Source organism: Phaethon aethereus (assembly GCF_964289735.1).
Source record: "Phaethon aethereus genome assembly, chromosome: 3".
Classification (NCBI taxonomy): Eukaryota; Metazoa; Chordata; class Aves; order Phaethontiformes; family Phaethontidae; genus Phaethon; species Phaethon aethereus.
The window spans coordinates 8307256-8331446 of NC_138576.1; the positions used below are offsets into that span (position 1 = coordinate 8307256).

At 41.6% G+C, this 24191-nt stretch overlaps 1 protein-coding gene across 1 annotated transcript; it reads left to right on the top strand.

Annotated features, from left to right (window-relative positions):
• Nucleotides 1–11265: 11265 nt before the first annotated feature.
• LOC309403141 (WD repeat and coiled-coil-containing protein) lies at nucleotides 11266–18465 on the top strand (the record flags this gene model as incomplete). Its single annotated transcript, XM_081997171.1, has 3 exons — nucleotides 11266–13253; nucleotides 15921–16038; nucleotides 18194–18465. The coding sequence occupies exons 1-3, from the start codon at nucleotides 11391–11393 to the stop codon at nucleotides 18463–18465; spliced, it is 2253 nt and encodes a 750-aa protein (XP_081853297.1). The 5' UTR covers nucleotides 11266–11390.
• Between the last annotated feature and the right edge of the window lie 5726 nt (nucleotides 18466–24191).

The window sequence follows — 24191 nt, forward strand, 5'->3', positions numbered from 1 at the left end:
ACAATCTGCTTCAAAGTGAAGTTAAAACTTACCTTACGTTTTCCATAACTTTGCTACTAAGCATGCAGCAGTCTGCTTTACTCTTCATGGTTTCTTGTATTGACCCATTCCTTGGGAAAATGCTAACAATAGATGTTCCGTATGCCAGATAGGCTTTTTCTTTTTTTTTTATTTTGAAAACAATTTTGTGAAAAAAATAATAAAACAATATAAAAATTAAATACAGCAAAATCAAAGACAGCTGAAATTCTGCTGGCCAATCTACAATGCTGAATTTGCACAATGAAATACTACTTTAATATTCTTCATAATAGCTAGAAAGTGAAAGATCACTGAAGGAAGTCTATAAAGTAGGCCCTGCATGACCCTCAACTAGTTCTTCTTTTTTTTCCTCTACTACTCCAGAACAGTATTAACTCTATTCATGTGAATAATCTTAAGTATCCATTTTCTTTAATATATTTTCAACCACTGAAATAGTATAAATAGTATCATCAAGCCTACCTTCCTTTCCCCCAATTCTCACTTTTCCCTATGTTTTCTCAGCTTGGGTCATGAACATATTTTTAGGCATTTTTACTTTCAGGTTTTCCTGTCTTAACAGAGAACCACAACCATTGGACCATTTTCCCCATTCAATATGTAGCTGAAGAGTCCTTCTCTCTAACGCAAGCCAGTGTCAATTATTCTTAAGTAACTCCTGACAGACATTTATCTAAATTGTTCTTAAGAAAACAACATATAGTATCTGACTGCAATTACGAAACAGTTCAGTCCTTTAGACCTGGACTTATCTGACCTAACTTTTAAGCATGTGAAATCAGGCGAGGTAAATTCCAGGGGTTATGCAATTTCACACATGAAAGCATGAATTTATTTTCCATTGCTCTACGCAACAGAAATTAACTTATGTATTAGTGGTTTATATGCTAATAGTAATTTTGTATATTTATCTATATGTTAATTAGTCAATATTATGGCTTCATTTTTCTAACAGACTGAGGCAATTTCACAACCTTTATGTTAAATGCAAACTCATTTTGCTGAGATTCAGTACTTCCCTGCTGGTGCTACTATCTAATCGAGAAGTAGAGGACTGCCATTATCTCCCAGCTAATGACATTTGAGTACCTCTCATATGAGTTTCCAAAGTGCTCAGTGCAATTCAGCCTCTGCTTGCAGGGAGCCAATACTGTCCTTGAACTTTATGCTTCCCTTTCCTCCGCTATTATTTGACACATATGTGTGAACAGCCAGGTGTGATCAAATGTTTGGAGGCATGTGGTGCCAACGTTCAGTACGAGCACAGAAAGACTCCCTGCACAGGAGGTGACATTTGCAGTGTTATACAGACTTGCCAGTTAAAACCATTAGTACTTGACAACCTCTGTCCCTTGGCAAGGATCCCTCCCACTTGTCAGCAGACAAGGGAGTACGCAGCCAGGAGAGCAGTACATCTAAACACCAGTGTAATACTACAAGACAAAAACGAACCAAAACTCCAGACAAATGCAAACCATGAGTTTACTTTAGAGGCAACAGTCACTTCCTTCAAATCAAACATACTTAATACATTTCAAAAATATAAAAGGCAGTAAAGTAAACCAGAGAAATAGTCCAGGAACATTATTTTAAAAATGAGTACAAAATTCACAATAATGTACTAATTTCATCAATCAAAAAAATTTTCTGTGTAAGAAAAGCTCTAGTGCCCTAACTGAAATTTAGCTGTGGGATGCTGACGTGAAGTTTTCCAAAGCAATGCTGGTAAAAAGCTCTCTCCTTCTCCATTGCTCCCCCTGTTCATTCATCTTGCAGTCGCTGGATGGACCCAAAAATTCATATGGCTAAAAAGACCTACCAAAACACTTTTAAAGTGGAGCAGCTTCTCAGTTCAACCTACGGCTCAGCTGCACAGTTGTGCCAGCATAATGAAGAGGGCATCATGATTCTTAAGTCACACCAATGAATGACAAACATGCCCATTGCTATCACATCTCATACCTTTTATCTATCAATGAATTCTGCGTCCCTGTAAATTATCAATAAATTTCTTTTTAAGTTTAACACTTCAGTGCATATTACAAGGCTAATTGCATTTATTAACATTTTACCTACCATAGATAGCATAAGCAACAATTAACAAGCTAGTCACAATTTGATTTGTAAGTATTTTCCCTTGTTATCCTTCCCTCAGAAACTTAGTTCACCCAAAAATAAGTCAAATAAGTCAAAAAAAGTATAAGTCAAAATACTGGCTCCACTGCAAATTATTGTCAAAATTTCCCTTGAATTTCAAACAAGTCATGATTTCACACTGAGTTTGTAAATATTCTTATGCTCATGTAACTTGTATACAGCTGTTATCTCCCTTTCCATGTGCACCTTTACATATTAACATTTCATTTAGATATCAATGATATTGTAATCAACACAACATGTAGCTACACTGATCTTCACTGATATGCCGTTATCTCTAAACACTTGTACCTGTTAATAGCATAAAAGAAAACTGTACATGATAAGTGTGTCTGAAATGCAGGATTAACCTAAGAATTAGCAAAGATGAAAGTAGTGCTTTTGCAGACCAGTTTCATAAAAGGAAAATAGAAAACGCAGCAGTAGAAGATAGAAGTATCTAGGACTGAATTGTTTACTGCCATAAGAAAGGGTTCTCACAGCAAGATTTATAGAGAAGAAGAAGAAAAGGTGTCTCTATATGGTGGCACAAGACTCCAGGTGCCTACAAGAAACATTAAGATTTGAACAATCTCTCTCGCATGATAATTGTTAAATATTTGTACGATGTGATTTATACATTAGCTTGGTTCTGGACTAACCACAGGTACAAGGATGGTTAATTTGAAAGAAGATATTATTTGTTCTGAAGAGGTATGCCTGAAAATGTTCTTGGAAAGATTATCAAAAATCCTCATTTACAACATAATTGTTTTACTCAAATCAATTTTAAAATGGAAAGACTCTCAAAAGGCTATCTCTTTTTAACATACATGATGTTATTTTGCTTTTGCATATTATTTAAGGTACACAACAAACAGTGTGACTAGTCAGGAGACTAATTTTTACTTCCTAGTACCTTCATAGCAGTGCAAGTACGTTAGTTTGACTTTATGCCAGTGGACAGGAAGGTCCATTTTCCTGCCCCAAAACAGAGATTTTGACTATTCATGGTTTATGTCCTTTATCTTTTGCAGCTGTCTGTTAAATACTTAAAAACTGTTATGTCCATTATGTCTCCTTTTAGTCTTCTTTTCTCTAAGCAATACCACTCCTTCAGTTTCTCTCACAGACATCCACCCTGGACCTCTTTTTACTCTGCCTTATGCTAGCATTCAGTATCTCTCTTAAACTGCAGCAGAGTTAGAATTTAGTTGAAGGCCTGTTTCAGACATAGAAAAGGCAACGGTGTAGGTTTTTACATACAGAAAAAGTAGGCTGTCACAGGGTGAACAATTGCAGGGGATGAAAAAACATTCCCGTATGAGTTTTCTACATTGCCCATGCCTTCTTCCCAGTGTAGATAATAATCAGCTGTTTGAAACCTAATTTAGACAACAGCCTGCATCTCCTTTGTCTCTACAACAACCAGCAAAGTGTTGGACCTGCTGCAGTCCAACCTGCTAAGGCAGACTTGAGATGTGAAGTGGTAGCTGCTTTAGGAGATGGGGCATGGTAGCTACCGCTGCAGAGAAAAGCAGTAATTCCCACTCACCTTGTCACTATCCTATTCCCCAAAATTTTCACTGATTCTCTCCATTCCTCAAAGCCTAGAGCCACAGGGAACCCCCTGCAAGACCTTGCACTACAGAGCATAACATTCAGTTTTGCCTACACTATGGAAATACTGTGACCTCTTCTGGCTTTACTACATCAAGCAGAACAGACAAGATACTCGTGTGTCTTGCACACAATGATCGTGTTCACGCATCACACAATGATCATGTTCACGCATCCCACAATGACGTCTGCCTTCTTGTAACAGCATGATATTGACTCGGCTCTAGGCAATTTTCTGCAAAACTGCTTGTCTTATATTATCTTTCTTACTAATCACCTCCCAAAATTAAGAAGAAACATTTTTAATCTAGTAACAAAAAGTACCTTTTAGCTGCTGATCCTAGACTTTACCACATCATATTTCAGGGGTCTAAATTACATGACAGCGCCTCATTAAGTTTTCCCATTAAGAAATAAGATGATGAGATCAACTTGCCCATTCAGTAGTATCCATAACCTGGATTAAATATATATTTTTAAATTATGCTAATAAAGTTAACAGAAAGTATATTCAAATTATTATTTTCCCTTATAACATTATGCTCTTTGAATGTGTACATATTCAATAAGAGCAAAGAAAAAAGTCTACAGAGTGCATAACTAATAACTCCATAGCATGTCTCCCCATCACATCCATTTCACCTTCTTTCCCTGCTATTCTTTCCCTCTAACAGGTATTCATACTCTTCTTTCTCAGACTGTCCTATATTCTTATTACTGTTTTGTTTCACTAATTTGAAAAGCAGACGCCCAAATGATACAACAAATTAAGTTATGAGAATGCAGATCTGTTCTCAATGCAGGGACTGTTCAATGTTTAAGGATAAGCCTGACTCAATGTAATCATATATTTTTAAAAGACAAAACATAGGCTTTAAATGAGCATGACTGTAGGAAACGATTTTGATAATTTCAGCTTTCTAAACACTTTTCCTTGCATAATTTCATTGCCCCACTTTGTACCTTACATACACCTCCTAAGGGGTTCTGCATCATTTAAATCCCAGAAGTAACAAACACATCATCTATATCAGCAGTAAACAGCTTGAAAAGTCTGGGAAAAAAAGAAAGAAAACAAGAGATGTTTATTTGCATTACAGCTACTGAGAAATAACCGCTGTGGCTATGCACATCATGGCTGTGTGACTAGTCATGGCTAGTGGCTGCTGGCCAAGTAGCCTACAGCAATTTTCATGCTTGCTATATCACTAAATAACCAGCCTGTGGTTATGTAACTAAGATACACAGCACAGGGCATGGAAATAAACACCTAGGTGTAGCAATAACTACCTACACACCATCCTGACACTCTGGTAGGCTAAGACAATTCCATTTCAATCAAAATATTATACAACTGACCACATTTTACAGATTTGCAAATAACTACAAGTTGTGGTGATATTTTCAGTTCATTTGTACGACTCAATTAGCATTTATACATATAAGAGAATTTACATGATGAAAATAAAAGTCTTTAAAAGTACTTACTTGTATAATTATAAGCACAGGAAACAAAAATAAACATTTGATGTGAAAGTACCTTCTGAGACATTCTTAAATTGTGGTCTCTCCACTTGATAAAACAATTCCTAAATGTTTATTTCTGTATATTAATATGGATGGTCAATTTAAGTTCATATGAAAGAAAAATGTGAAATCATTACTGTTAAACAAGACTCTTTGTGAGATTACAGGAATGAAATTATACTCAGCAAACTGTTGCTGTCTAGTAAGGCCCTCTGGTGGCTCAGGTTTACAGGCTCTAAGTCAAAATGCTACACGGCCAGCCTCACTGCTGGAACATGTCCCCTTTAAAAGTTTTCTTATTCACAGATGGCTTGACAGCACTTTCAAACCGCATCACCATCAATCTAAAAAAATCACAGGGCATAACATTAGGGCCTTAGGAGGTGTATTTTTTGGCCACTCTTCTTTGTTATCCATAGGGAGAACAAGATAAAAAGCGCAGACTCCGTCTTACCCTCCGCGATGCACATGTCCGAGGGCCCCAGGTGTTTTCTGTGCCCATAACTGCTGTAATGCAGCGTTAAGTGTTCAAGCGTACGCAGCTCTGTGGAGAGAAGGGAGTTGAACTGGTGAACAACTCTCACCAACCCACCAGGTGCGACACAGACACAGGCAAGAGCGAGCAGAAATTCCTAGTGCTGTTCCATTCTTGTAACTGTGCTAAGTGGGTACCTCCCAGAGCTAAGACAAGAGCAAACAAAAAGATCGTCATTGCCATCTCTCAAGAAGGGCTCGTCTCCACTCACCTGTCTGACAGGCATAATACACTAAGGCCCCGACCCTGAGAGTATATTCACATACATTGCAAACATAAGAGTTGATTTCTACGGCACATTTTTCAGATTTCCTTTTCAATTCTGGGCTAGTTTTGGATTGTTCTCTCTACAGTTGCACCCGTCTGTTGTTAATGACAGAAAAAGGAAAACAGAGAAACCGTGTTGCTTCATTTTCTGATACATTCTCATATACACACAAGAGTGTATTTGCGGAACAACACAGAAAAGCTGGCAATTGTGTACAAACTAAAAATAAAACCTTAGAAATCTATTAATTACCTCAAATCTGGTTTTGGGTTGGTTTTTGGGGGTTGTTTTTTTGTCATTTACTGCAAGTCACAGTACCAAGTGTCTGAAGCTGGCAGGACTCTTTCCTTTCAAAAATACAACAGTTCAAACAAATCCTATTCTCTACCTCTAATCATCCCTGCCTCCACCCCATGGCCACTTCTCCTTTGCTGAACAAGCTTACGAACAAAGATGGAAACTAACTACTTTCAGTTTGAATGGCGGGAATTTCCTTCCACCAACCTTTCCCAGTATAATCACATAAGAGTTCTTATTCCTTATAGTCTTCTCCAACACACACTAACCTATTTTTCAGCATCTGGCAGGTGCCCTGTCAAGTATAAACCAGTCAAATTATGTTGAGCTTTTTTGGATAGAGACAATACATGGCATTTTACCTTGTAACCCACAGACAGATATATGTCCTCACCTATGGTGCATCCCAGGCCATTGACTTTCACGTAAAATCAACTTATTTAGCTCAGAAATTTGTCTCTGATGAGGCAAAATCTGCATTTAAATAATATGTCCCTGAAAGTCACCGAGTTTTAACTTGAAGATGCATGTAGAGGATCTGCTCTGTTGGTAGTTTGTTCCAGTGGTCAATCAAACTCACAGCCGTGTCTTGCGTATTTGAATTCATCCATGTCTCTTGTTAAACCTGCCTTCACTAACTTAAAGAAGTCTCTAGTTCTGATTTTTCTCTGTAAAGGCACTCATGCAATATAGCCAAGTCACCACCTAGTGTTCTTCTTTCGCTAAGTTTGAGCTACTTTACAAATACGTAGTAATTGACCTAGCAACCATTTCAAGCATTTTTTTTCACACCTTTGGCAGCTCTGTAAGGCATATTTTCCAGTGTTTCAACATCCTATCAAAAGTATGGGTTTCAAAAACTGTACGATGACCAGACTGCTTTTCAGTACTAAGTAGTGACAAAGTGACACAGTCTTGCAGTATAATTAACTTTTAAAAGGCCTCAGAGACTTATAAGAAGTTATGCCCGATGCAATAAATCAGGACCAAAGAAGTTGTATTGGAGTAGTTCTGTATCATAGTTATAAGCCTGCTTCACTTAAATGTGACCTACCAAGGAAAAAGAAAAAAACAAACACAAAACAAAGCAGGCACATATCTCATTTTACATCTTTATCTCATGCAGAAGGATCCAAATAACTCCTGAAACTTGCAGGCTTCGCGTGCAGATCGGCGTCGCACCTGCCGGCTCGCAGGAGGGGTCTACCTCACTACCCTCCGGCCGCCGGGGCGGGAACGGGCCCCCAGTAGCAAGGCCAGGCCAGTCGCACGGCTGGTGTCCGAATCACCGGGCTCTCCTCACGCGACGGGACAGGCACGCCACACCGGGCACTCCACGTCCTCCCGCCTGCGGCGTCTCCTCTCCCTTTTGGTCCCTTCTCAGGCCTCACCGGGAGCCAGGCGCGTGCGGCCACGCCAGGGGGCCGTGGGTCGGACGCGTCACAGGGTACGCGAGCCCCCGGGAGCGATGGAGGCGACAAGGCCTTGCCACCGCACCCGCGACCCCCTCAGCAGCGGCGACCGTTGACGCACCCTGATGCGACCGCTCGCGCCACCCGCGGGACCCGGGGCGGGGAGGCCGGGGCGCGTGCATACACACCCCGCCCCAGCCTGCCACATTGCCTTCTGGGAGCTGTGGTTCTAGTGCCTGCCCCTTCTGGCACCGCCTGCTGGGTCATAGAGCTCAGGCGTGCCCAGCTAGAGCGCCGCTGCCCGCTCCCCGCGGCACGGCGGTGCGGGGCTGGGCAGGGAGGCGGGGCCGGGCTGGGGCCGGGAGGTGCCCGGGAGGTGCCCGCCACAGCCAGCGCCGTGGCGTGCGGCCGTGGGGATCGCTTCACCGGAGCCGGGCTGAGCCGCCGGTCGGGTGAGGCTGCTGGCCGCGGCAAGGCGGAGAAGGAGCGGGAGGGCCGCTGGGTGAGGTGGGGAATAACAGTGCGGACGGGCCCGCGCAGGGAGCGGCGGGTCGCTGGTGAGGGCGGGTGGCGGTGCGGGGGAAGCGGCGCGGGCGGGCGGATTTGGCCGCCCCCTTGCCTTCATGCCATGGCCGCCCCGAGCCCACCGCGGCGGCGGCTGCCGGAGGATCCCCCCGCAGCATCTCCTCGGCGCCCCCCCGGCTACCCAGTGGGGCTGAGGACAGGCGCCGTGTTTTACCGAGCATCCCGGCCCGCCCGCACGGCTGTGGCAGTAGCCGGACACCTGCCTCAGGGGAACGCGGCCTTTCCCGGGCCGGGGAGGGCGCGAGGGCGTGAGGCGAGGCCCGGGGCGGCGGGCGCTGCCCGCCGGTAGGGAGGTGGTTGGCGGGAGCCTCGCCGGTGGCGGCACATCTCGACGCCCCGAGTGCCATGGCCTACGCAGCTGGAAGCGGTGGTGGGCCGAGTGGCGGGGCTTTAGGCAGGAGGCGGCTGGAGCGCAGTGGCCAGCGGGTGCCTTGCCGCTTCTGCCTTTCCAGGTCCGCTGGGGATAGCGTAAAACGTCTCTTGTATCGCAGGGAACTATCCAGATGGCCCAGGAGGCTTAGTATCTTAGCATATCTTATGAGGCACGTTATCATCTCCCTTCGATTAGTAAGTATTGCCCAGTGGTGTACGTGTGATTCAGAGCACTAAAGAACGAAAAACTAACGTTTTGATTTTCTTGCAAGTGGCGGTTGCTTAACGAGATTGAGGTTGATTATACTGGAGTTTAGAGGAGAACCGGTGGAGAAGTTGGTGGGGAAGTATCTCAAGTGGTCTCCTACCGTGAGGACCCAGTGTACTTAAACTTATTCCTGCCAGACATTTACTTAATTGGCTCTTACAGATTATGAAATTCATGGAGTGCCTTCTTCCCCTCACCAAGGTTACTTGCTTCAATGCTTAGCTATCATTTATAGTTAGAATTTTTCCTTAATAGCTGACCTAAATCTCCTTTGTTGAAACTAAGCTGATTATTATCTTGCACTACCCAGAGTAGACCTGAAGAACAATGGATCAGTGTTCTCTTGTCAGCAGACTGGTGGGTGTTTGCAAGTTTACACTCACAATCTTCTCCAAACTGAGTGAACCCTCTTCTCATGTTTCGCTGGTCCCTGAGCTCTGTTAAGCATGTCCATCATCCTTGGACAGTTAAACTCAGAACTAGGTGCTACTGTACTCCAGTGGAGATACCATTAGCTCTGAGGAAATGGGGTAATTATCTCCCTTGTGTATGGCATCCCTCTTAAAAACATTCCGGAATGATACTGTCTTATTTGGAAACATTCTCACATTACTGAAATAGCCAATTTGTGATCCACTATAAGCCAGATCCTTTTTTACTATACTGCTACCCAGGGAATGATTCCTGAAGACATAGCCATGTTTGGTTTTTTTTCTTTACTAGGTACATTACTTTGCATTTGTTCTTCGTTGGAGAAAAAGTTATCTTTATCATCATAACGTAACCTTTGCTATCTAATTTTAGTCTCTGAAATCCATTCTTCCAATCCCCTTCCTCCAAGTTTGGGGTCATCCACAGATAGTTAATTAAAATACTGAGTAGTGCCAGGTCCTGCACATTGTGATAAATTCCTCCCAGTTTGACAGCTTGACTTTCTCAAACACTTTCTTCTTGTTTTTCATGTTTCCTACTGAAGCTGCAACTCATTCTGTGCCGTGGCTTTGCAACTGAACAAAATCATATGGAGAATCTTAAGTGAGGAAACCATCAATTCCTGTGAATTGGCTTCTGTGCACAGAGTAGGGATTGCTCGCAGCTCAAAAACTAGAAATATGTGTAAATTCCTGAAGCCTTCTGAAGTTTTGGTGCCTTGCATATGGCTTTTGGATGTCCCAGACCTGGTCACAGACTGCAGAGAATGATGATGGCTGGCAGTTCCCCATTCTCCCTCCTGAAGCAGTCATGCTGTTGGAGAGAGAACAGAAAAGGCATCTCTTGAGACATCAGGCAAATCATGTTGCCCATTTTTCAAAAATAGTGGAATGAAGGTTTTCTGTGGTTTTATTTTCTACCTATAAAATGGTAATTTCTACTTTGCAGGACATTATGGAAAGTACTCCTAAAGCAATATCCAAAAGATAGAAATGTCCCCAGAATTACTGCAGATATTTTTAGAAAAAGCGTTTTAAAATGCATGTATATTTTTGTATGGATATTCAGGTATGTGTAAATACCATTCTGCAGGCACAGTCAGCTGCCTACTGCTTTCACCCCTTCTACCCAACAAACAGCAGTGAGCTACAAGGTGGTTTGTGAACTCTGACATCATTTAGGAAAAGAAAAAATATAAGCACTGCTTTAGAGGATGTTGAAGGTTGTGAGTCATTCATATGCTATCATTGTATGGCATATGCCTGAGGTAAATGGGTTTGTCGCTCTCCGGTGTTCTCAGTTCTTTTAAATTCTTTTCTCATGCATCTCCTCAGAAAAATCTGCTTTGATCCTAACTTTTGTCAACATTGCATTTGCTTTTTTAGAGAGCTTTCTGGAACAACGATACAAATGCCTCGTTCTCACCCACTTAATACAGGATCAGATTTATGGATAATGCATTAATGCTTGGTTATACTGCTAAGGGATTACATTATCTGATCACAAATGGTCCATGAAGCTGAGAGTGAGAGGCAATATTTTGAAAATTTTTAATACTAAAGTAATTTGAATGTATTCTGAGAAGCAGCAACCTGCCAATTAGAATGAAAGGACTGGTCTTGCTATGAAAGTGCAGCAAACTAAGCCTATGTAAACAGCAAAGTTTCATTCTCTTAAAATTGCATTTCACTGTGGAAACATCAGAAACAAAAAATTCTAGGGTTGGGGATTAAGCGTAGATGAACATTACGTGTATATTGACTTCACGGGAAGGAAGGATCCAGCACTGGCAGGGTCATAAGGTAAATAATCATACAGGTATTGTTCTCTGTCATCTACAATAATATTTTTTTTTCTTTTCATTCTAATTTGTTTAGATGTCCCACATTAAAAATCATGGAGCTAGGAAAGGCGAAGCTTCTCAGAACTGGCCTTAATGCCTTGTACCAAGCAATTCACCCTGTGCATGGTATTGCCTGGACAGATGGGAAACAGGTGATACTAACTTCTTTACACCTTCATAACGGAGAACCAAAATTTGGTGACTCGAGTGTTGTTGGTCAGTTTGAACATGTCCACGGACTCTACTGGGGCCCATGTCCCCCTGATGCCCCCGCTCTGCTCGCTGTTCAACATAAAAAGCATATCACCATTTGGCAGCTCTGTTTTAATGTTACAGAAAGAAATAAGCTCTTAGTCTCTCAGATCTGCGACATCAGCGAGCCATTTCCAGTGCTCCCCCAAGGTTGTGTGTGGCATCCGAAGAAGGAGATCTTGGCTGTGCTAACAACACGGGATGCCTCTGTCTTACACTCTGTTCATCTCAACAACTCCAGAATTAAAGCAGATATTAAAGGCAGTGGTCTCATCCACTGCGCTTGTTGGACGAAGGAAGGCAGTCGCTTAGTAGTGGGAGTAGGCAGTGCCCTTCATTCTTATATTTGGGATGATGCTCAGAAAACACTGAATGCTTGTTCTTTTTGCCCAGTCTTTGATGTGGGTGGCTATATCTGTGCTGTGGAAGCTACTCTGAATTTCCAAATTGCAGTTGCCACTGAGCTTCCTCTAGACAAGATCTGTGGCTTAAATGCTGGTGTTGCATTTGAAGTTCCAGCAAGCATTGAAACAGAGTCCTTCCCCTCGCAGTCCAGCTTATGCGGTGAGGAAGAGTATTCCATGGATGGGGGGAAGAAGTCGCTGGACTCCGAGAAGCCCTTGTCTGTTGTTACATCTCCTGTGGATCTAACTCACATACTTTCTAGCAAGCAGGGTGCTGATTCAAGCCCTCTTCTTCATCTGAGGCCTAAGGACTACCTAACGGGAAGTGGCCAAGATTCTTCACATCTCATCTTGGTGACTTTTGAAAGAAAGGTTACCTCTACCAAAAAAGTTAGCATCCCAGGCATTCTGGTTCCTGATATAATGGCTTTTGACCCCAAAACTCAAACTGTATCAGTTGCCTCCAATACTTGCAATGTTATTTTAGTCTATTCGCTGAGTTCATCCAATTTACCCAATATTCAACAAATTCAGCTAGAGAAAAATGAGAAACCAAAGGGTTTGTGCTTCTTGACCAATACATTGTTACTGATACTAGTTGGAAGACAAAAATTCACTGACCCTGCATTTCTTCCCTCTTCAAGATCAGACAAATATATGATCCGGTTGATGATTAAGGAACTAATATTTGAAACAGGTCCTTCAGCATCTGCATCAGTTAATGGGAGCTCCAGTTTGAACCTTGCAAACATACCTCATGATCTCTCTACAGGTGTTCACCCTCTCAGCCGTGGACTCTTGATACCAGATCGTGCTGCCATTCAGTCCCCTACCAGCAGAAGGAAACTCATTGAAGAAATTAAGAGTCCTGTTTATGAGCAAAGTTTGTTGTTGAACACAAGTGACCTCAAGGATAAAAGGATTTCCATGAATTTTCCTCCAGCTGTTGAGTCTCTCGATGCCGAACCAGTTAATCGGACTGTGGCACTGTCTGCCACATCGCTGGCGTTTTCTAACAAGCCAACCTCTCCAAAAAGGCAGGCAGATGCAGTTTCCAAAATACCAAATTCTTACAAGAATAACCTCTTAAGTGAAAAGGAGGCGAGTTACTTGTCAAAAAATGTAGAAAAACTGTCTAGTAACTTCATGGAATTACAGCACCATCTCTGTGAATTAACTGAGCTGCTAAAATCTGGGAAGAGAAATCTTCCAGTGTACCCATCCTCTCAGGAACCCTCTTTTCTTAACATCACCTGCCAGGTAATCTTAATATTGGAAGCTTTAGTGATAAATCCTTTTAGGGATGTATGTTCTTTATATGGCTTTAAAACACTAACTCTTGTCAGATTATGTGCAGGAAGAATGACATCCTGTGAATGTTTAGTATGTGCAAATTTGGTACATAAGCATGATCTCACTGGATGCAGGTGAATCAGATAGGAGGAGTGTTTAGACTTATTCAGGCTTTACGTAAGCCTGGCTTGGTAACATTGTCCTTCCCTACACTTCCTGTAATTGCATCTCAGTCCCTATTTACCGTTCTTTTAAAACTACATATTTGTATTTTTCTCTCATGGGAGGTAGAATGAGGGAAATATTTCAGATAATTTTTTAAATTAGACTTAAACTAATGTATCTAAAAGTACTGCCCTTTCAGATGGATGCTGTAGTAGTGCTTTCATTCTTCCACAGCTATCTGCACCAGTGGTAAAAACAGGTGGTTTTGTGAAGGAAAAAAAAACAAAGACCATTATCATGTAGTGGTCAATAGGATTAGATTTCCATGCTGTTCCCATTACTCTGCAGGCTTTCAGTGTTTTTAAAGCGATGTAATACTTGGGAACATGCATCCCCGTGTCCCCACCTCGTGCTGGGGTTGAGCCCATTGCCTCTGACCCAAGCGGGCGTACTGTCTGCTGCTGCACAGGGGCCGCTGGGGCTCCAGAGGGCCCATGTGTGACAGTTCAGTTGCAGAATTAAAGAGTTTTATGAAGTTCTAGGAAGGTAATGTTTTTCCGAGGCAACTTCTGAAGCTTTCTGTTTAGAAAATTAGGCAAGTGAAAATTTCCATGTATGGGAATTGGTATCAATCTCCCATCCTCCTGTGAGGACAACTAAAATAATGGAGACTGAAACAAAGAAAAATGCTTTGGTACTGAAACAGAAATGTTGCTAATTAGTGTTGAGAGCACCATCTGAGAAGGAAAGAGACCCTTACGGACGCAACAGATAATGCCCTTAACATAGCTTAAAAATGGATTTAAAATCAAATTTCATGTGAAAGACACTTTCCTTGGCTTAAAGAAGGTACTCTCAAATCTCACACTAGAAAGTGGAAGTTACCTGATTATCAAAATATGACACAAATCTACTGGGTCTCTTCTAGAAGTCAGATTAATAAACCTTCGTCAATATTTGAAGTCTGCCATTTTCCTTTCAATAAGCTCTTATTTTTCAGCTTTATAACTGAAAAAAGTTATTACTCTCAACTTTTGTAGCATTGAGCTCTTAAGTCCTAGATGATATTCTCTCATGCTCTTCACTGTTTTCTATTGTGAACATTTAATAATTGTAAAAACTCTGATTTTTCTAGCTCTCTTAAATCTTAATTATATATGGGGCATTACTCTGAAAAATGAAAGTTTTCCCTCGGCAAGTCTGGTGTCTTCTTTATCTGAGGTGTTTGTTTAGAAGCCTACTTTAATGTGAGGTAGCACAAATTTTTATATTCCGCTCTCTTTTTACATATAGTTTGAAACTGAGTTACATACCAGCTTGTCTTGGTGTTCCAAGAGCTAGAGTAGCGACGCTTGTGTGGGGGTGCTTCACAAATTACAGTAATGCTACAATTTTACCTACATATTTTGATCACTGATGATTTGTGGCAAGAATAGTGTTTGACTTTTGAATTACAAGTGACATTGGAAAATCTGGCAGGAAATGCTGAATTTTAACTTTAGTCAGAGTATTTTCGATTTAGAAATCGTTAACGGGTGAACAGGGTTCCTCACCTCATGCGCTGAGCCCTGATCGTTTCTGTACTGCCCAAGTTATTAGCTGTAGTTTACAAAATATTGAGGAAACCCAAAATGTCCCAAATAGGCAGTGTCTTTTGAGAGGGCAGAGTTTATCGGTGCAGGGGGCAAAGAGCATGTGTGCATCTCCAGCCTCTCCTCTACCGTACGCCCTCCTTGTGGATGGATGGGTCTGTCCACGGAGTGGAAAAGGAGTCAGAATTTACTTTATCGTGGTTTTGTCATGGCCCAGAGATGTTATGAAGGCTTCCCCTGGGAAGCAGTATGGATGTATGAATTTCATCCTACACAACGGCAGAGTTTGTAGTTTTGGTAACAACTGATCTTTTGCAGATTTTAAAAATGCTTTGCTCTGCCCTGTGGGGGATATTCTTTGAAGACGCTTTTTGGATTTTAAGGCTTGGGACGGTGATGCTCAGAGGTGAGACAGACAAGCCCTTCTGATTTGTTAGTCCGTTCCTTGTCCCGGACATTCATGGGCAGGAGTTCTCACCTCTAAAGCTGTGGATTAGGGAGGGGGAAGGACAGAAAACATGCTGCTTTACAGACTCCCCAGGAAAATGTCCCGCATGGGTGGTAGGACGAGAGCCAGGATTGTGCTGTGGATGCAGCTCATGGTTTCTTCATCAGCAGCGTATGGTTTCCTCTCCTGTTGTTCTGACAGGTGCTGAATTCGTAGTTACTTGCTGGTATCACTCACAGGTCATCTCTTTGAGAGCTGAGACTTTAAAGTATAAATCTTGCAAATGGGCCTGAATGAATGTAGCATTTGACTTCTGTATGAGTGATGTAGTTGAAGGCATGTCTGTGATCCTGTTTTGATTAATGCCATTTTGACTTCTCTGCTTAAATATACATCACAGTATCTAATGATTCTTTCTTGAATTTACAGAAGCAGCTTTCCAGAAGTGATTCAGATGAAAGACGAGCTGTTATTCTTTGTGGTGGTAAACTCCGTCTAAATATAGTCCAGCAGATATTCAATCTCTCTCTTGTAGAAATGCAACATGGTATGTTGTAATTATCCAATAATACAAACACTTCAAACACATGCGATGTTCTCAGTGAGCGGCAGCAATGTGCATAATCCCATCTGGAAAAAAACAAGGAATAAATAATGAAAGATTATTAATAAAAGTTTGCTCATTTGTTTTATAACATAAAGATTCTTCTCTGGGCTTTTACTGAGAAGAATCTTTGCTTTTTTTTTTTTATAATGTAAACTTTTACATGTTTAGTAAAAGTAAAGTAGTAGTAGTAGTAATAAACCCCCTTATCAAGTAGCTTGTTATACAGGAAAATACCTCACCCGGTATTTTAGAATAGCCAAAAACATAAATAAATAGAGAAGTCTGAGTAATGAGGAGGTTAGAGTTGACTGGTGCTTTTGGAATAGTTTTCTATATTTTAGTCTGTAGTTCCAGCACCTGGTCTCCTTTAAGAAATCCTGTACTTTTTTATAAACACAAAAGTAGCTCTATAAAATTTAGCAGTGCATGTCACTTCAGTTTTTGCTGCAAAGAAAATGACCTTTATTATTGCTGTGGTCTGCTCTGCTCTTATCTGTTCATCCCATGCACATCCTGTGTGTCTGTGTATGCGTCAATTCTAAGCAGCTTACTTTTGGGAAAGGTGGAAAATACACCTTTGGGATATGCTCTCTCACTACTACAGATGTCTTCTGTGCTATATTCCAGCTACTTCCCTGCTGTGTCTGCTGTCTGTCTACTTGCAGATTGCTGAGCAACTATCCCAAGGCCTTAAGCCTGCTGTTCTTACCATTGTGCAAGTTTTATTTTTCTTTAAGCAGTTGTTGGAATATGTTTAATATTATATCCAATATATTAATATTAATATCCAATACCCAGATAAAGCTGTAGTCGGATAATTTGCTATCAACTGAATCTTGAAAAGCTTCTCACCACTATCTTACATTAGTTTAGTAGTTTTCCCGTTGCAGGATCAGTTACCTGCATTGAAACACAGTCATTGTTTCAATAACGTTGTGGCACAACCCAGGAATGTGTGATATACCCAGCAATAACAGTTTTGTAGATACTGATCTCTTAATTTTTCAGACTGGAATTTTATTTTGAGCTGTAAGACTTGAACAACAACTCCTGGCAAGGAGTCTCCCCATTACCTGTGTTCGTTTTGACTTCTCATTTTTAGCTTAAAAATGTAAACTTAACAGAATGGGTTGCCCAGGAATGAGTAATCATCATGCATGTGACTAGCCTTACTAGATAAATTTTAAAGCAAGTAGTGTTACAGTAGGTTTCTTTATTAATTTTACAAATATTACTAGATAAATGGGCAAAGTGGGAATGCTATTTTCAATTTCCTGAGTTATATTCATTTTAAAGTTTGGTCTAAATGAGATGTTAAGCCAAAAGGGTTGTATGCTTTTAAGCCACAATCTTCTCATGACCTTACTTGTGACATGGTTATATAATGTAAATTTACAAACAGCTGGAACTGTTTCTCTGAATTCCCTTACCCTCCACAAGCTCTATTTTATTTCTTCATCAACTTAACAGATACAAGTATGAAAATTTTCTGGCTTATATGAATTGGTAGAAGTCAGTGTTTTGGATTCAGTAAACAATTTCAAATTGGAAAAATAATGCTAATAATGATGTGAAGTCAAATAGCAAATGGACCAGAGACAGGGGGTTTGTACAGTATAGTACAGTATCTCTTGTATTTATGTGAATTAATTATATGGAAATTACATAATGGAAGCAGTTTCTAAATTGTTTTCAGGATATTAATTTTTCATTTACTTTAATAAATTTCTGCTTTTTACAGTATCTGCACGGCTTAAGCACTGTGAAGTAGCTTATGAATACCTAATTAAAAACAAGTCTGGATGCTTATGAATTCTGTTCAGAATTTCTTTCCTTCTCCTTATTTGAAGCGTGCATTTACTATAGTCTCGTCTCCTAGTGGCAAAATTGGTCAGAAAGCTGTTGCGCATAGTAGTTAACTGTCCTTTATTTTTGAGACTCTACAACCTGTATCTCCCCATGCTTTTTTTTTTTTTTGCTAGAAAAATGGTAAACATACAGAAGCATTTACCTTTAATTTTAGAAATGTATTTTATACCTTGGACATACCTAATTACAGGAAAAGTTACAAACAGACATTTACGTGTCTTCACAGGTTCATCTTGGATTGTTCTCACAGCAGACAGCGAGGGCTTTGTTCCACTACAGTTTGCGTCCACGCAGGAGATAGTCGTAAGAGATGCCAGTATGAAAGGCTACAGTGCCCGTTCTTCCAAAACTTTGGACATCATCAGTTCTACAGAAGGGTGTAGACCTGCTTGTTCTGAAAGTCTGGATATCACGAGCTCTTTGGAAGTCCTCAGAGACTGCTCCTCCAAGACTTTAGGCAGCAGCAGTCCTTCAGAACAGCCCAGCAGTCAAATGTAATTTTTGACAGTGATTTTGTAATGCCTGTCTTATGATGGGAGACTTTTAAATTTACTGTATAGGGCTGCAAATTCTAAACAGCAGTTTGTCTTAAATCTCTGTTGGATTTCCATAATTTTTTTTGTTGCATATGTCTCTAAATTATTTGATCCTTGGAAACATTAACTTTTTTTTATACTGAGAAGTGTTTTTTAAATATGCCTCTTCCAGTATAGACCAGGTCTTCATATCAGTGGTTGAAAACACACATTCTTAGAAGCTTCTGGGCTAAAGTTTCCATCTTGGTCTTTAATATGTTGGTGTTTTTAGATGATAGTAAACTTGCATAATAAAGAAATACTTGAAAACACTGCATTGTCCCCCATTTCCTCACTTTTCTCAAAGCCTGAAGTACTACACTGTCGTTATTTAGAAGTAGTGCCTGCAGAACGGCATGTATTTTTGCACTGGTGTCACTGTAAGCACTACTTTAGGTATATGGAGTTTGGGACAAAGCACGATCATGTGGAATAGCTGTAGTGTGTAAAAGCAAGACCCTTTTCCCCTCCTTTGCCCACCGAGAACGCCTCCCCGTGCTTGCTTCTCTGTGGGGACTTGGGGAAGTGGCTGTCATGTGTGTCATCTTTTGTGGTGCGTTGAGCCCAGCTGGCAGCTGAGCCCCCACCCCACCGCTCGCTCGCTCCCCGGCGCAGGACCGGGGAGAGAATTGCAAGGGCAAAAGGAAGAACAACTCATGGGTTGAGATAAAGACAATTTAATAAGTAAAACAGGTGTGTGTGTGCAAGTGAAGCAAAATGAGAAGTTTATGCACTACGTCCCTTGCTTGTGGGAAAGCAAGGCTTCATCATGTGTAACGGTTACTTGGGAAAACGAGTGCCGTAACTCTGAACATCCTCCCTTTTCTTCCAACTTCTGTTGCTGAGCACAATGTGACATGATATGGGTCAGCCCTCCTGGCCATGCCCCTCCAGCTTCCCGTGCACCCCTGCCCCTCGCCGGTGGGACAGAACAGGGGAACAAGCCTGGACGCTGTGCAGGTGCTGCGCGGCAGCGGCCAAAACACGGATGTGTTACCCGCACTGTTTGGGTCACAGATCCAAAGCACCGAACAGGCTGCTGTGAAGAAAACGTAACCCTATCCCGGCCAATCCCAGTACCTCGTTGCAGGCATAACATGACTTCAGTTACATTTGAATAACTAAACATCTGCTAGTTAATATTTCTGAAGGTCTCTTGTCTTCATATTGACATTTTTCCTTGTTACCTTTGAAACAATACCGTTCATACTAACAACATTGCCTTCAATACACCGGTTTTAATTTTCATAGCTAGTAAGTGTTGAACAGGCAGAGGGAAGTCCAATAACCCATCACCTTGAGAACATACAGTTTAAAGGCTGACAGGAGAAAATGTTCTAGGGGCTTTTGTAGTGAGAGAGAGAAGATGCAAAGGTGAAATTTAGAAAATGGCACAAGTTTATGTAGCATGGATTGCAGCACTGAAAAAAGACAGTAATCCAAGATTGCTACCCATAAAATTAAAGCATGATAACATTAAGCAGTTTATCAGGCTTTCACAGTGGCATTTACTGCATGAGAAGGAATCAAGTGACAAGATTATAGAATGGGAGCTGTTGCCCCAGGACTAATATAATCTCTCCTTTTTATTGCCTATTTGGAAATTCAGCCACTGTCAAAAAATCATCTGTCCACAAAATACAGTATTAAAGATACAAGATCAGCGAAAGCTGCAAAGAGCACTCAGTGTTGTGGGGTGCAACTAGAAGTTAACAGGTTTTGATGAACAGGGGAGGAGAAAAACGGGTAAAATAATTGGGCGATTGTGGGCTTCATCCTGTACGTAGCAAGCACCTGTTCTCAGGCGTTGTCCCTGCTTCATCAGGAGGTGGTCCACGATCCCCGTTACTCCTACCAGAAAGTCACTGAATTCGGAGCCTCAGCAGTGGGTGCGTGGTCAAAGCAGGCTGGATGCTGGGGGTGGTCCGTGTTTCTGCTCAGCCCCCTGACGGTCCTGTTTCGTGCCAGTTCCTGGTTTCATCATCCCACTAACGCACCGGAGGAGAGGGTTAAGGCTGAGTGCTCTTGGCTCTGCAGGAAACCTCTGCCACCTGCACTGATGGGGTGCCTTGAATTGCACATGCCTCAAGCACTGCTTCTGTAATTTCGTTATGCAGCCAAACAGTGTATAAAAATTAGCTGCTTATTTTGGAATTATTGTCTATTATTTGTTTTGTTTCTAGATTGACAGAAGACAGTGTCTCCCACCAGGCGCGCGCTCACTCTCAGGTTGCTCTGGACCTGTAGGACTCTTCCAGCTCCCCAGGTGAGCCCTGGGAACTACACGCGCACAAGGCGTTGCCTTGTCGGGCGACTAGAGCAGACACAGCAAGTGCAAGTCGCCAGCTAAAAGCTCTTTGGTCAAGGGATTACGCTAGTTCTTCATGGTGTGTTATCTGCATGTGGACAAATACTGCATTTGAAATACAACCCTAGGAATCACAGAAGAATTAAATCCTTACATTAAGTGAATTGCTTATTTCCAGTCAAGAAGTAATTTCTAAACCTATGGGCTGGTTTTCACCAAAGCTGAATGTTAAATGAAGGCCCAAATTGCTGAAGACGTTTCATATTATTATGAATGGTACTAATACTAATGGTAATGAGACTTGACTTTTCATTGTTGAAAACTTCGGGGAGGGATGTGAAAGCAGTTGGAAGTCTCCGTGGTCTAACGCAGGGGGTTGGGGGCAGGAACTAGCAGAATCTGCAACTGAGGCTGTTGCGCTCTTGCTAAAATACTGTTGGTAAATTAAGTACTTTTTCTATTTCAGCTGAACTGTAATATGGGTTAATACTAACCTTTTCTGTAGGTTGTGTGAGATGTAATGTGACAAGTATGCCAAGTATTATTTACGAACAAATTTAATAGGATAACCAGCTTATTTCTTCCAGACAGTTCATCAAAAGGGTTAGAAAAGATTACATCAAAAAAAACCCCCACACATACACAAAACCTGAGATGTTTTAAACTTTGTTATAAATAACACCTCTCATTTGAAAAAAGAGCAAAGAAACTAGTGCAAAACTGATCAGAGCCATTATCTTACTTGTGTGTACTGTTATTTACCTTCAGGACAACTGCAGGCTTGTTCCTGCTCTGTGAAAGGATGAGTTCTGGGCGTTGCATTTGAAGCAGAGTTCCTAATTTATCTGGTTTTAAGTCTTCTTCTGAGCTTGGTTTTCATTGTGGCCAATTTCCCTGTGTCCATAGTAGATGCTACAAGTTGATACCATGACGATGAGGAATGGTGGGTCTAATGTATGTAAGCTTGGGGATGGGGACACGTATACAACGGGAGATAAAAAACACTTTCTGGAATTTCCCTTGATCTTGAAGAAAGAGACGTTGTTACACTCGCGTTTATGTCTAGAAATGCACAGCTAATGGTTTTCAGAATGTCTTTGGTGAAATGTTATTAAAAGTCTTATTTTCATGTATCAACTTTTAATTTTCTTTTACTGAAACTTCTGATAGTGCTTGATTCAATGTGGATTTTGTTCAAATCTGTACAAAGAAAGGCTGTGCCCTTGGTGCCTTTGAAAAAGCTAAAACCTTAAATGAATCTTTTTAATCTCAAATCAAAGACTTCTATTCTGTTTACAGTGTCACCAAACCTTAAAAGATGAATTAACATTCATAAATGTGAATGTCCTTTTCTCCGTTGCATCCCTTAGGTCTAAAAACAACCACCGAAAGAACTTGCAACGTGATTCTATCACGATAAAACCACCATTACAATGTCACAAAAATGAATTAGCCTGGGATAATGTGAGTTTCCTCATACGCACATTTCAGATGTACATATTGTTATGCTGGTTGTACACTAATATGGTCATTGTATTTAATTTTTCTAACTGTCATGTGCAGTTAATAGCATATTACTTCTATCTTCTAATATATCTTCTAATTACAGGTCTTATCCATATGCTCCATGGACCATATCTGGAATTTCTTTCAGCATTATCATGTTCTTCATATGTGTAATATTCATAAACATCCAGCAGTAGCACTGAGCACTGATGCCAGCCAGACAACAGAGGGTCATCCCCTTTCAAAGCAGCTTCCCAAAAAAGGTCCGCAGTTCATCAGGAATCTCGGAGCCGGCGTCTCCCACGAGGCCAGCCAGACACCTGGGTGAAGTTAAGGAGCCGATAACCACCTTCACGCAGAGCTCTAATGCTTCTACTTGAGGTCTGGGCTCATGGTAGTCCTCTGGCTGCTGGCGAGCATGAAGTTGGAGACTAAATTAATGGCACTGAAAAGCCACCATGGGAGTTTTTGAGCAATAATTTGAACCCTCGAGGGATGATGTCTTCTGCACATTGGTCAGCTGTCCTCGGGGAAGCTTTGTTGGTGACTTTGCTGGGAATCTCTAGAAAATCTATTAGAAATTTCTCCCAGCAGCATGAGACGCCAGTCCTACCGTTCCCATGGCCACTGAGCAGCCATAGAGCAGTAGCAGTTAAAATGGACTGAGCTGCACAGAGGTTTCCTTTAAGTTTTAAAAATCACTTTTGTTATTTTCAGGAAAAAACACCTTTGTGTTCTCTGAACACCTGTTCAGAAACAGGTGTTCTGAAATTCACCTTGGGTGGTTTTATTTACTTACTGTCAGCAACTCTTATTTTTCTTTTTTTTTCTTTTTTTTTTTTTGGCTCTGTTGTTAGCAAGGGAGAAGGGAAGGGAAGAAAGCAAAACCGCAAAGCCTAGTGGCAACCACCACCACTGGTGGTGTTGATGACAAATCATGTCATACAAAGATCCTTGGCTCTTCCATTCTGCAGAATGCAAGAACACAACACCAAGTAAATGGCTGCTCACAACCAGGCATCAAAGACATAAAAAAATTCAGAGATTCTTGAAGCCAGAAACCTTAAAAATCAAGTATACCTGCTGCTGCCAAGGTCCCGCCATGTTCCACTGCTTTATGCCCAGTGGGATTGGACTAAATCAAATCATTCATGCTCAGCTACCAGCTGTGAGTTTTCCAAATCAAACAAGTGGAGAAGAAAAGCAGAGAGGGACAGGAGCAAGTTGGAAAGCAAGGGGTTTTTTCCCTCCATGCCATTTCTAACATGGGCAGGTGCTGTGCTTCCTTTACCCCTAGCAGCTCCTTTCTTTTTTTTTTTCATAGTGGGATTCCAACCCCAGCTGGTGGTGGGAAGATTCATCTTCCAGTAGCAGTTTATGCCCAACACAAAATGGGTTTGATGGATTAAACCTGTTGCCTACTCTGTTCCTGGTTTGTCCCATGAGATTCAAGTCCCTCTTTCCTACTAGTCTTTATTACTTCTCCAGGGGCATCTGACTCTCCGGGGACTCTGAGCCACCACCCGAGCAGGGGCCACAGGCTCACCGGTGTTCACCAAGTGCCACCACTTGGTGGGGTCTGAAAAGAAAGTTGAAGGAAAAGAAAGATTAAACTCAGGTTCCCTTTGTGTATCTTGTGTGAGTTCCTTGTGTGTTACATCCTACACTCGCCTACTGCTTCTACCAAATGGGTAGACCAGGTCTATCAGGCCCTTCCTAATCAGCTCGTTCCTGCCAGCAGACACCAACCCTGCAATCAGTACCCACAGCACCGCAACCAAAAGACTTTCCCTTCTGGGCCATGACACAGAGAAGGCTGACATCCCCGCACGTTT